Source organism: Littorina saxatilis, linkage group LG2 (assembly GCF_037325665.1).
Source record: "Littorina saxatilis isolate snail1 linkage group LG2, US_GU_Lsax_2.0, whole genome shotgun sequence".
NCBI classification, from domain to species: Eukaryota; Metazoa; Mollusca; class Gastropoda; order Littorinimorpha; family Littorinidae; genus Littorina; species Littorina saxatilis.
The window spans coordinates 30,703,362-30,716,883 of record NC_090246.1 but is presented as its reverse complement, the minus strand read 5'-3'; the positions used below and the strand labels follow the sequence as shown (position 1 = coordinate 30,716,883).

General features: G+C 45.2%; 1 protein-coding gene across 1 annotated transcript in view; it reads left to right on the top strand.

Annotated features, from left to right (window-relative positions):
* The first annotated feature begins 240 nt into the window (after positions 1-240).
* The window catches only part of LOC138958730 (mucin-2-like), an 18,258-nt gene continuing 4,976 nt past the window's right edge, over positions 241-13,522 (top strand). The window contains exons 1-6 of the mRNA XM_070330006.1: positions 241-5,626; positions 6,642-6,715; positions 8,030-8,079; positions 8,936-8,980; positions 10,479-10,651; positions 11,740-11,914. Of these exons, the coding sequence (XP_070186107.1) occupies positions 241-5,626; positions 6,642-6,715; positions 8,030-8,079; positions 8,936-8,980; positions 10,479-10,651; positions 11,740-11,914 (5,903 nt within the window). The remainder of the gene's footprint in view (positions 5,627-6,641; positions 6,716-8,029; positions 8,080-8,935; positions 8,981-10,478; positions 10,652-11,739; positions 11,915-13,522) is intronic.

Here is a 13,522-nt window from a genome sequence, read left to right as displayed (position 1 = left end):
ACAGCAACTACCACTGCTACTGTCCCAACAACGACAGGAACCACAGCAACAACCACTGCTACAGTGCCTACAACGACAGGAACTACAGCAACAACAACTGCTACTGTCCCTACAACGACAGGAACCACAGCAACAACCACTGCTACTGTGCCTACAACGACAGGAACTACAGCAACAACGACTGCTACTGTGCCTACAACGACAGGAACTACAGCAACTACAACTGCTACTGTGCCTACAATGACAGGAACTACAGCAACAACAACTGCTACTGTGCCTACAACAACAGTAACTACAGCAACAACCACTGCTACTGTGCCTTCAACGACAGGAACTGCAGCAACAACCACCGCTACTGTGCCTACAACGACAGGAACTACAGCAACAACAACTGCTACTGTGCCTACAACGACAGGGACAACAGGAACAACCACTGCTACTGTGCCTACAACGACAGGAACCACAGCAACAACCACTGCTACTGTGCCTACAACGACAGGAACCACAGCAACAACAACTGCTACTGTCCCTACAACGACAGGAACCACAGCAACAACCACTGCTACTGTGCCTACAACGACAGGAACTCCAGCAACAACAACTGCTACTGTGCCTACAACGACAGGAATCACAGCAACAACCACTGCTACTGTGCCTACAACGACAGGAACTACAGCAACAACAACTGCTACTGTGCCTACAACGACAGGAACTACAGCAACTACAACTGCTACTGTGCCTACAACGACAGGAACTACAGCAACAACAACTGCTACTGTGCCTACAACGACAGGGACAACAGGAACAACCACAGCTACTGTGCCGACAACGACAGGAACTACAGCAACAACAACTGCTACTGTGCCTACAACGACAGGAACTACAGCAACTACCACTGCTACTGTGCCTACAACGACAGGAACTACAGCAACAACGACTGCCACTCTCCCTACGACGACAGGAACTACAGGAACAACTGATACTGTGCCCACAACGACAGGGCCAACAGCAACAACAACTGCTACTGTCCCCACAACGACAGCAACAACAGCAACAACAACTGCTACTGTGCCTACAACGACAGGGACAACAGCAACAACGTCTGCTACTGTCCCTACAACGACAGGGACAACAGCAACTACCACTGCTACTGAACCTGCAATGACAGGGACAACAGCAACAACCACTGCTACTGTCCCAACAACGACAGGAAGTACAGCAACTACCACTGCTACTGTGCCTACAACGACAGGAACTACAGGAACTACCACTGCTACTGTGCCTACAACGGCAGGAACTACAGCAACAACAACTGCTACTGTGCCTACAACGACAGGGACAACAGCAACAACCACTGCTACTGTGCCTACAACGACAGGAACTACAGCAACTACAACTGCTACAGTGCCTACAACGACAGGAACTACAGCAACAACAACTGCTACTGTCCCTACAACGATTGGAACTACAGCAACAACAACTGCTACTGTGCCTACAACGACAGGAACCAAAGCAACAACCACTGCTACTGTGCCTTCAACGACAGGAAGTACAGCAACAACAACTGCTACTGTGCCTACAACGACAGGAACTACAGCAACTACAACTGCTACTGTGCCTACAACGACAGTAACTACAGCAACAACAACTGCTACTGTGCCTACAACAACAGGAACTACAGCAACAACCACTGCTACTGTGCCTACAACGACAGGAACTACAGCAACAACAACTGCTACTGTGCCTACAACGACAGGAATCAAAGCAACTACAACTGCTACTGTGCCCACGACAGGAACTACAGCAACAACAACTGCTACTGTGCCTACAACGACAGGAACTACAGCAACAACCACTGCTACTGTGCCTACAACGACAGGAACTACAGCAACAACCACTGCTACTGTGCCTACAACGACAGGAATCACAGCAACAACCACTGCTACTGTGCCTACAACGACAGGAACTACAGCAACAACCACTGCTATTGTGCCTACAACGACAGGAACTACAGCAACACCAACTGCTACTGTGCCTACAACGACAGGGACAACAGGAACAACCACAGCTACTGTGCCTACACCGACAGGAACTACAGCAACAACAACTGCTACTGTGCCTACAACGACAGGAACTACAGCAACTACCAATGCTACTGTGCCTACAACGACAGGAACTACAGCAACAACGACTGCCACTCTCCCTACGACGACAGGAACTACAGCAACAACAACTGATACTGTGCCCACAACGACAGGGACAACAGCAACAACCACTGCTACTGTGCCTACAACGACAGGAACTACAGCAACAGCCACTGCTACTTTGCCTACAACGACAGGAACTACAGCAACAACGACTGCTACTGTCCCTACAACGACAGGGACAACAGCAACTACCACTGCTACTGTGCCTACAACGACAGGAACTACAGCAACAACCACTGCTACTGTTCCTACAACGACAGGAACTACAGCAACAACAACTGATACTGTGCCCACAACGACAGGGACAACAGCAACAACCACTGCTACTGTCCCCACGACGACAGGAACAACAGCAACAACAACTGCTACTGTGCCTACAACGACAGGGACAACAGCAACAACCACTGCTACTGTGCCTACGACAGAAACTACAGCAACTACCACTGCTACTGTCCCTACAACGACAGCAACCACAGCAACAACAACTGCTACTGCGCCTACAACGACAGGGGCAACAGCAACAACCACTGCTACTGTCCCTACAACGACAGGAACTACAGCAACATCCACTGCTTCTGTGTCTACAACGACAGGAACCACAGCAACAACCACTGCTACTGTGCCTACAACGACAGGGACAACAGCAACATCCACTGCTTCTGTGCCTACAACGACAGGAACCACAGCAACAACCACTGCTACTGTGCCTACAACGACAGGAACTACAGCAACTACCACTGCTACTGTGCCTACCACGACAGGAACTACAGCAGCAAGGACTGCTACTGCCCCTACAACGACAGGAACTACAGCAACAACAACTGCTACTGTGCCTACAACGACAGGGACAACAGCAACAACTGCTACTGCGCCTACAACGACAGGGACAACAGCAACAACTACTGCTACTGTCCCTACAACGACAGGAACCACAGCAACAACAACTGCTACTGTGCCTACAACGACAGAGACAACTGCAACAAACACTGCTACTGTCCCGACAACGACAGTAAATACAGCAACTACCACTGCTACTGTGCCTACAACGACAGGAACTACAGCAACAACGGCTGCTACTGTCCCTACAACGACAGGAACCACAGCAACAACAACTGCTACTGTGCCTACAACGACAGGGATAATAACAACAACCACTGCTACTGTCCCTACAACGACAGGAACTAAAGCAACAACCACTGCTACTGTGCCTACAACGACAGGAACTACCACTGCTACTGTGCCAACAACGACAGGAACTACAGCAACAACGACTGCTAATGTCCCTACAACAACGGGGAGAACAACAACAACCACTTCTACTGTTCCTACAACGACAGAAACTACAGCAACAACGACTGCTACTGTTCGTACAACGACAGGGAGAACAGCAACTACCACTGCTACTGTCCCCACAACAACAGGAACTACAGCAACAACAACTGCTACTGTGCCTACAACGACAGGAACTACAGCAACAACGACTGCTACTGTTTCTACAACGACAGGGACAACAGCAACAACCACTGCTACTGTGCCTACAACGAAAGGAACTACAGCAATAACGACTGCTACTGTCCCTACAACGACAGGGACCACAGCAACAACAACTGCTACTGTGCCTACAATGACTGGAACTACAGCAACTACCACTGCTACTGTGCCTACAACGACAGGAACTACAGCAACAACAACTGCTACTGTGCCTACAACGACAGGAACTACAGCAACAACGACTGCTACTGTTCCTACAACGACAGGGACAACAGCAATTACCGCTGCTACTGTACCCAATAGAACAGGAACCACAGCAACAACAACTGCTACTGTTCCTAGAACGACAGGGACAACAGCAACTACCACTTCTACTGTCCCTACAACGACAGGAACTACAGCAACAACAACTGCTACTGTGCCTACAACGACAGGGACAACAGCAACTACCACTGCTACTGTGCCTACAACGACAGGAATTACAGCAAGAACCATTGCTACTGTGCCCACAACGACAGGGACAACAGCAACAACAACTGCTACTGTGCCCACAACGACAGGAACTACAGCCACAACAACTGCTACTGTGCCAACAACGACAGGAACTACAGCAACAACCACTGCTTCTGTTCCTACAACGACAGGAACCACAGCAACAACCACTGCTACTGTGCCTAGAACGACAGGGACAACAGCAACAACCACTGCTACTGGGCCTACAACGACAGGAACTACAGCAACAACAACTGCTACTGTGCCTACAACGACAGGAACAACAGCAACAACCACTGCTACTGTCCCTACAACGACAAGAACCACAGTCACTGGCCGAACAACAACTGCTGGAGTAACTGCTGGAGTAACTACCACAGGAACCACAGTCACTGGCCAAACAACAACTTCTGGAGTAACTACCACAGGAACCACAGGCACAACTGTCACTGGCCAAACAACAACTCCTGGTGTAACTACCACAGGAACCGCAGCCACCACAGTCACTGCCCAAACAACAACTCCTGGAGTAACTACCAGAGGCACCACAGTCACTGGCCAAACAACAACTCTTGGAGTAACTACCACAGGAATCACAGGTAAAACTGTCACTGGCCAAACAACAACTCCTGGAGTACCTACCACAGGAACCACGTTCACTGGCCAAACAACAACTCCTGGAGTAACTACCACAAAAACCACCGTCACTGGCCAAACTTCTCGTGTAACTACCACAGGAACAATAGCCACCACAGTCACTGCCCAAACAACAACTCCTGGAGTAACTACCACAGGCACCACAGTCACTGGCCAAACAACAACTCTTGAAGTAACTACCACAGGAATCACAGGCACAACTGTCACTGGCCAAACAACAACTCCGGGAGTACCTACCACAGGAACCACTGTCACTGGCCAAACAACAACTCCTGGAGTAACTACCAAAGGAACTACAGGCACCACTGTCACTGGCCAAACAACTACACCTGGAGTAACTACCACAGGAACCACAATCACTGGCCAAACAACAACTCCTGGATTACCTACCACAGGAACTACAGGCATTACAGTCACTGGCCAAACAACAACTTCTGGAGTAACCACGGGAGCCACAGGCACTACAGTTACTGACCAAACTCCTGGTGTGACAACAACGGGAACCGGAACCACAGGTACTTCAGTTACTGGTCAATCAACAACAGCCCCAAGTGTCACATCCACGGATTCCACAGGTGCTACTGGTACCCGTGTAACCACCACCAGAACCACAGGCAGTACAGGTACTGGTCAAACAACTACAACGGCTGGTGTAACCGCGACTGGGACGGGACAAGCCTCTACAATTGCTTCGTCACCAACGACAAATATGACACCCACGACTGCATCAACAAGCTTCACAACGCAGTCAATATATCCGACCGAGAAACCTGACACAGGTAGCTTGTTTTTTTTTCGTGATAATACTACTACTACTACTAATAATAATAATAATAATAAAGCTTGTGTCACATGACTGATGTTAAACAGTTGATTGGCTAATGGCAAAGCACTTTTAGTCATGTCTGATTAAATATATTTCGGCATACTGGGAATTGAGGTGAAAAGCGATTCTCAGAAAACCACTGGACAGATCTTAATGAAACGTTAAATGTGAATTCTTGATGACATCCTCATACGTCGTTCTCGTTGTTTTTCGATTAATCGTTTTCGTAACGTCATATCAAGCTTTATTAAAATAGAAGAAAAAAAACAGAAACAAATCATTACGTTTTGCTCAAACATGCTTTGACCAGGTCCGGACTGAGGGATTGAGTTTCAGCTTGAAAGTTTAAAAATTGGAAAAAAAATCATTTGCTCATCAAATGTTGCTTTCAATCAACATTTCTATCAAGGCACACACAAGTGGTTCCGTTGAATTTAATATTCTTTCCTGAATCCAAAAATATGTTGATATGTTATGTTTGAATTGTAAGTACACTCAAAAACGACGAAAACTCGTTTTACACAAATTGGGCCCTCCTGTGCACGTTACCTTGACAGCGCTGTCCTTGTCGAGGGTTTTCGGTCAGCCACGACACAACCTAAGTAAAGAGCTTTTAGCTCAGTTTAATTAAACCTACTGACTTACTAAATGTTAATAGCTTTACACAACTTGTTTCCAAATTGCTTTCTTTGTCGGTCAAATGCCTTATGTCGGAAATGGACGGATCGCAAGCTGTTTAAATGTATACAAGTTTCTGAATGTGGTGTGTGTTTGATGTGTGCAAACGGGCGTGCGTGCGTGCGAGTGTGTGCTAGTGCGTGAGTGTGTGTGTGTGTGTGTGTGTGTGTGTGTGTGTGTGTGTGTGTGTGTGTGTGTGTGTGTGTGTGTGTGTGTGTGTGTTTGCGCGCAACGTTTGCTTATCTCCATCTTCTGTTCTTTCACTTTCAAATGCTTTTTTTCTGATCCAGGTAACGTTTACTTCACAATGATTTTTATCATTTACGCTGAAGACCGAGCCAGCGTAACTTCGCAATTGACCAAAGTAAGTTAAGAATGTATACACGTTTCTGCAAATGTTGATTCCATTCATATATCTGTTATCAAAAGACAAAAGACCAGTTTGTCCAGAAAACATAGTTGTAAGAAAATCGCGTGTGTGGGTTTTTTTTAAATTTCTTTTAAAGTTTTTGGGAAGGAAAGTCCAGGAAGAGTTGAGCTGCCTGCTTATGTCTTTGAATGTTTTGGGAGAAGCGTCTGCATGATGTTTACCCGCTAAACCATAACGCCTATAACTTGCAAATATGTTTACGTAAGATGCACCTAAATTTAGGCTTATGATGATTTGAAAAAGCGAATATGTTAAATGTTAGACTTGCAGTCTTTTGGCCTTTGAAGCCAGATACGTAGATTGAACAGCTTGAACCATAGGAGTCATTGCTAGCCTACATCTTGTTGACTGGTATTTCACACACCTTTGTCTGTACCCTAAAAAAGCCACAGTTGCAGAGAGCTGTTCATCAAAATAATTATATAGAATAGGATTATAATGCTTATTGTGTCTCCCATGACCCCTACGATACGAGGTGTGTGTGTGTGTGTGTGTGTGTGTGTGTGTGTGTGTGTGTGTGTGTATGTGTGTATGTGTGTGTGTGTGTGTGTGTCTCTGTGTCCGTATGTCTGTCTATACACCAAGTCTCTCTCTCTCTCTCTCTCTCTCTCTCTCTCTCTCTCTCTCTCTCTCTCTCTCTCTCTCTCTCTCTCTCTCTCTCTCTCTCGTTCTCTCTTATACACACACACCCACACACACACACACACACACACACACACGTACATACGCACGCATGCCATGCATGCACACACACACACACACACACACACACACGTACACACACACACTGACGTACGTACACACACACACACACACACACACACACACACACACACACGCACACACACAACGTCCGCATTAGAAATGCATTCTGAGTCGGATAATAATGTGAAACAAACATATTTCGTAAAGTCAATAAACATGTCTTTAGGGTAAATTAATTAAGTAGAAGTGCAACGCCAAGGCACTGCATACCACAGCGAAAGACAAACCTCTCTCTCTCTCTCTCTCTCTCTCTCTCTCTCTCTCTCTCTCTCTCTCTCTTTCTCTCTCTCTCTCTCTCTCTCTCTCTCTCTCTCTCTCTCTCTCTCTCTCTCTCTCTCTCTCTCTCTCTCTCTCTCTCTCTCTCTCTCTCTCTCTCTCTCGGTTTGTCTGTCTCTGATGTGCGATTGTCTGCCTCTGTGTCACGGCGTATGCATGCTCGATTCTTTCATATCGATACAACAATTTTAACTTTTTCTCTCTCAGGTTCTTGCAGCATTTCGAGGACTTACAGGATTTTTAGAAGCATTCATCGTGTACGTACAAGAATATATAATTATATATAGTTGTGTGTTGTGTGTGTGCGCGCGTGTGCATGTGCGTGTGTGTGTGTGTGTGTGTGTGTGTGTGTGTGTGTGTGTGTGTGTGTGTGTGTGTGTGTGTGTGTTTAGTTGACAGAAGTATAACCTCCAATCCAACTGTATAGCTCTTTGGGCGATTAGAGACAGTTGTTGGTTTTTTTGTTGTTTTTTGTTTTTGTTTTTTGTTTGTTTGTTTTTTGCTTGTGTTTTTTCCCGATTAAACCCCTTTAATTTGTCGCTTCAATTCATTTACATTGTTGTAAAGTGCTCCATGCAAAGAGGGTCAAATACGTGTACGTACCACTTCACAGAAAGTAAGGACATTCTAAACGATGCGATAAACGAATTTGTAACGATGGATACAGACCGACACAGTTGTTGATTGTAACTGTTGTGGTACTGATTCAATGACAGTTCTAACTGAAATCATTACAAGTGCAAACGATTCAGCACACCATCTTTGACCTTACACGTGGCCAGGCATGGTGTAAAGCCATCCATCCAATTGGACACATACCATAAATCAACAGCCAATGGCTTTTTGTACAGAGTGAGAACTTTTAATAAGTCAGTTTCTTTACGGATATTAGTCTCAAGCTGCAAAGTTAATTCGTCCAAAAATCCCCATTCTATACACACCTGGATCTTGATTTTCAATGAAAATGTGTCAAAGGGGAGGATGGCCTTACCTCATGTACAAGTATGGGGGGGGGGTTGCGATAGTAAGCCAAAGTATTCTTACGGGTTATGACTGTGCCCTGTGCCTCGGAAGATCCAACGTGACAGACAGAACCCTCTTTTTTTTTAACAGGAGCAATTTTGCAGCCCCCATTGGCGATGGGCCATCTTCAGGACTGTAAGTATTTTTTTTTCTCCATGTAAGTATAGTTAGACTCGGGTCTGTCAAATATCGCATGTTAAAGGGGAAAGGCTCCTAATATAGATCACCTCCTGTTCTTACAAACTAACGGCGCTAGAGTAATTTCATTTGCTGCACTTACTAAGTGGCGTGGATAACTCCCACATGTCAAAATACAGTTGTTACCAACGCACAAACCACAAAACCGTTTGGCTTTTTCTCTTTTGACAACGTTCACTCTCAATTTGACGCTTTAAACGGACTAGTTTCTGTCCAAATTCAAAGCAGCAAAGACTGTATTTGTAAAATTTTAGCAGTGTTGGCCCCAAGTTTTTAGCACAAAAAAACACAAATAATAGTAAAATTTTTCAGAATGTGTGTGTCCCCTGAATTGGACCACCTTCTACAAATGGGAGAAAAGAAAAGATAAAGGCCGGTTTCGGTCATTCGTCAAGAAGCTTGCTGAAGATACATATGTAACCGAGTGCCGAAACACTACGATCACCTCGGGATGCGAAGTGCAATCAAACAGGATTGAAAATGTTAGGGCTAATTTCTTAGCCCTATAAAAACTGTTATGCAAACCCGAAGGTTTCCATAAACATACAGACAATCGGAAACCACCAGACCCCATCACAAACAGAATTCCACAATCCACCGGTGTTGACTTAAAGGCCAACAACTCGGGTGCAGAGTCTGCTGTGAAAGGAGCGGTAGCCTCCCCTGTCACAATCGCCCCCGTTTGAATGAACTTCGTCCCGAAGTTCCGAACCGGGGGACCACTGTCCATCCCAAGTTCGCAGAATGGGAACAGCACGAAAATGTTCAGTGGTCATATTATGCCATTACCTGAACATATCATGCCGAGTCCCATCCTGCTCGCAGTGAGGCTACCGCTCCTTTCACACATATAACTTAGCCCTTGAGCAGTCAAAACTTACTTGAAACTTACGTGAATGTTGCTAATTTAATCTATTTTCTCTGTTTTTGATCAGTTTCTTTAGTTTCCTGTTGTGCTTCAAATAATGTTCTCGTCGAACCGAAACAGATACATCTGAAGCATATTTGAATTAGTCTGACTTGCACGCTAAGTTGTATCATTTTATTTTGAAGTAAAGGGGCTTTTTTACAGTGATTTGTGAAGGCCTCTTCACTCTTTTCTTGTCTGTCCGTAATTTTATTTAACTGTTATTGTATTGGTTTTTTTAATTTTTTTTTATTCAGATTGCATCAAGCATTTGTATTGTTCATATTCTTGATTCTTTTGTAAATATATCATGTTTTATTTGTTTAAAGACATGTTGTTAGACAAGCCATTGTGCCTTGAACCTTTATTCTTGTAAAATAAAGTTCTTCAGTTCGTTCGTCAAATATCTAACTAACCGCACGATCTTAAAAAGGGATGGAGATGAGGGACACTGGGTGTCCAACCTATATAGAACATCTCATTTTTTCACGAACAAAACCCATCTATTTCTCATCCATTTTATGACAGAAACACCCCAGTTTCTGTGGCAGTCCGTTTTCGAGCGAGCTCCGTGCATAATCGCAACGTGAAAGAGCTCAGCAGCTTCAAGAACAGCCTCAAGGCAGCGTTGGACAACCTCAACAACACGCTGGATAATAGTCGATATTCCCTCGACCCCGAATCCGTGGACCTCGACAGCTGTGAGTTAACAACAACGTCTGTCTGCCTGCCTATCTGTTTTACTGTCTGTCTGGCTGTCTGCTTAAATTTGTGTCTGTTTAAATGCTTGTCTGTCTGCCTGCATGTATGTTTAAATGCCTATCTGCCTGCCTATCTGTTTTGGCGCCTGTCTGTCCGTCTGCTTGCCTGTCAGCCTCCCTTCTGTCTGCCTGTCTGCCAGTCTGTTTGTCTGTCTATCTGTTTGCCTGTCTGCTTGTCTGTTTCAGTCAGTGTCTGTCTGTCTGTCTGTTTCACTATCTGTCTGTCTGTCTGGTTGGGTGTTTTTTTGTCTGCCTCCCTGTCTGCATTTACCTCCTTGTCTGCATTTACCTCCTTGTCTGCATTTACCTCCCTGTCTGCATTTACCTCCTTGTCTGCATTTACCTCCCTGTCTGCATTTACCTCCTTGTCTGCATTTACCTCCTTGTCTGCATTTACCTCCCTGTCTGCATTTACCTCCTTGTCTGCATTTACCTCCTTGTCTGCATTTACCTCCCTGTCTGCATTTACCTCCTTGTCTGCATTTACCTCCTTGTCTGCATTTACCTCCCTGTCTGCATTTACCTCCTTGTCTGCATTTACCTCCTTGTCTGCATTTACCTCCCTGTCTGCATTTACCTCCTTGTCTGCATTTACCTCCTTGTCTGCATTTACCTCCCTGTCTGCATTTACCTCCCTGTCTGCATTTACCTCCTTGTCTGCATTTACCTCCTTGTCTGCATTTACCTCCTTGTCTGCATTTACCTCCCTGTCTGCATTTACCTCCTTGTCTGCATTTACCTCCCTGTCTGCATTTACCTCCCTGTCTGCATTTACCTCCTTGTCTGCATTTACCTCCCTGTCTGCATTTACCTCCTTGTCTGCACACTCCCCGCCTTTCGGCATTCTTTCTGCCTGTTTTGTCCAAGTTAAACGTTGGTGTCTATAAAGCTTTTTAGTCCGAAGGGTCTTTACCTCAATTAAAATGCATGTTTGCCTGCCTGTCTCAGTACTTGTCTCAGTGTCTGTCTGTCTGTCTGCCTGCAGTATGTAGTTATACTGATGCGTGTGCTTCCCTCATTGTTGTCAGTCGTGAACAAGCTGACCGATGTGTGCAACGCAGAGGGCACTGGCAAAGAGGTTTGCGGCAACAGGTACACTTGTCAAAACAGCACCTGTTTCTTCAAGTGCGAGTTCCACCCGTGCAGCGGTCATGGCAAGTGCTACCTGGAACAAGTCAACGATAACTTCGCGCCCAAGTGCAAGTGAGTCGTCCCGCTGATCAGTTCCATAGTGGCTTTTAACAGAAATTAATTCATTAAAAAACAAATTCCCTCTTGTCAGAATGTTGAGCTTCGTGTGTGTCCAGATGCAGGGATGGCATTATTTTATTATCCCATGTTAAAACTGAGACTGGACAAACCTCGACTGGTGAGCAGAACTATTACCATGGATAGACAGGTGCCTTTAAGGCGGCACTGCATATATGGTACCTGGTGGTACGCGTCATTTTCACATATATATTATTTTCGAAACTATAAATATCCGGCAATGCATTCATGTCAAATTATTTGGACAACATCAGCAGCAAACATCAAACTTACGTTGGCAGGAGAAGCAGGCTGCGCGAATTAGGTCACTGTTACAGTGTTAGCTAAGTTAGCGTCCGAAGAGATGAAAATGAAGGGATCTGGGGGCGGGGGGGTGCGTGTGTGTGTGTGTGTGTGTGTGTGTGTGTGTGTACGCCGTGTATGCGTGTGTGTGTGTGTTGGGGCCGGCTGGGGGGTGTTTGTCTGGTGTGTGCGTGTGTGTATATATTTGCGTGCGCGTGTGCGTAGTCGAACTGTCTAAATGACAACTGCCCCTAACCTAAAGTTCAAGATTAGCTTACCCCCTAACCATATGCGGTATATTGAATAAGAGAACGAGAATCTAAGTCTTGGAAAGGAAATCTAAATCCGACACATTTTGCGCGACTCTCGCCATGCGGCATCACCATGTACTATAGTATAGTTGCCATACATATTGTTTCAAGATGAAGCCAGCGGAGAAGGCACTGTCTCCGAAGAGTTTACCTGTAAAGGATCATCAGTATAGCTGCAATCAGCGAAGCACATCAAACGCCGATTCGGCGTTCAGAAGCACTAACCTGCAAAAATCTACTGATCTTGATTCAAGGGAAAGAAATCCTCAAAGCATTTACTTTCAAAGGAAGAGTAAAGTCCCATGCCAATGAGTCGGGATCCACGATAGCCACAAGGGTTCTTAACCAGCCCCTTCGGCGTCCATGTCACCACGGACTGTGATGATAACACTGACGGCTTTGCTTCAGTAAATCACAAACAAAATCACATCACACATATGACAGCATAGTAGCGCCAAACGTGAACATTCTGTATTAAATTATATGTGATGTTAGTAATTATCATTGATGTTTACGATAAAACACTTGACTCAACTACAATCGACAGACTAGCTCCAAAAGTCGATGGTAGCATTTCGACGGTAGCAATGCCACCTATTTTCCTACTTTTTGTACGTGCGTTGATGCCTGCGGAATGATATTACTAATTTGGCCTATCAGTCAGTATATATCAGTCAGTAATTATAACTTTTGGCTGATGTACCGGTCTTACAGCATACTAGCACCAAAAATGAAAGTTGCTGTGATATGTTGGTAATTCCGCAGTGTTATTTGCTCATATCATTGAGGAATATTGATAATTCTGCAGTGTTACTTGTACAAATCGCTTAGAGATGTTGATAATTCAAAAGTATTACTTGTACATACATGTATCATTGATAATTCTGCAATGTTACTTATTCATATCACTGAAGGAAATTGATATTTCCACGGTGCTAATCACTGAGGG